At 57.7% G+C, this 904-nt stretch overlaps 1 protein-coding gene across 1 annotated transcript in view; it reads right to left on the minus strand.

Moving 5' to 3' along the window:
• Window positions 1-351: 351 nt before the first annotated feature.
• Window positions 352-904, minus strand: part of LOC105302268 (myeloblastin) — a 12,023-nt gene continuing 11,470 nt past the window's right edge. Inside the window, exons 10-11 of the mRNA XM_011375235.1 lie at window positions 832-901; window positions 352-573 (exon numbers count right to left, since the gene is read on the minus strand). Coding sequence (XP_011373537.1) covers window positions 412-573; window positions 832-901 — 232 coding nt within the window. The 3' untranslated portion in view covers window positions 352-411. The remainder of the gene's footprint in view (window positions 574-831; window positions 902-904) is intronic.

A 904-nucleotide genomic window follows, 5' to 3' on the forward strand; every position in this document is an offset into this window, starting at 1 on the left:
ACTACGGAACGCAGCGTGGACGTGCCTCACACAATTTACGATAGAACCAGCGAACGACCTAGCAATTCCACTTCTGGGTATTTAGCCAAAGAAAACAAAACCATTTATTTGAAAAAAAAATATGTGCATCCCAAATATTCATTGCAGCACAACTAGTAATAACCAACACGTGGAAGCCACCTAAGTGCCCATCGACAGACGATTGGATAAAGAAGAGGTGGCACACATAGGATGGATGAGTGAAGTAAGTCAGACAGAGAAAGATAAATATCATATTGTTCACTTCTATGTGGATTCTAAAAAACAAAGTAAATGAACAAACGAAATAGAAACAAAGCATAAAATAAAGGCTGACAGTATGCAAAAGTAGATGACTTTATTGCTCCCGGTGACCCCCCTCTCAGGCCCGACTCAGGCGGCCTCAGCCGCGGCCATCACACCGTCGATCCAGGCTGCATAGCTCGCCACACGCGTGTAGATGCCAGGCTTCTTGGGGTTGCCACACACGCGGGATCCGGAGGTGACTATACCCACGGCGATGCCCCCGCACACCAGCGGGCCCCCGGAGTCACCCTGCATGGCCCAGGGTCGTGAGGCCTGGTGCACCCCAGCAGGACCCCCTGACCTCCTGCGTCCACTTGCCGCTCTGCCAGTGCAATTCCTGTTTCTCGCTCCCGCATCAATCCGCCCCCGCCCCGCCCACCGCCGCAGGCCCCACCCACCAGGGCCCCGCCTCCCCGGCGCATAGCCCCGCCCCCGTGTTGGCCCGCCCTCCCGGGAGCCCCGCCCCTCGGTCGGCCCCGCCTTCCCGGGCCTCGCCCCGCCCCGCACCTTGCAGCTGTCGCGGCGGTGGCTGCTCTCAGCGCACATCATGCGCTCGGTGACGGTGCCATCGTGGTACCTG

This window comes from Pteropus vampyrus, unplaced genomic scaffold (assembly GCF_000151845.1).
Source record: "Pteropus vampyrus isolate Shadow unplaced genomic scaffold, Pvam_2.0 Scaffold267, whole genome shotgun sequence".
Taxonomy (NCBI): Eukaryota; Metazoa; Chordata; class Mammalia; order Chiroptera; family Pteropodidae; genus Pteropus; species Pteropus vampyrus.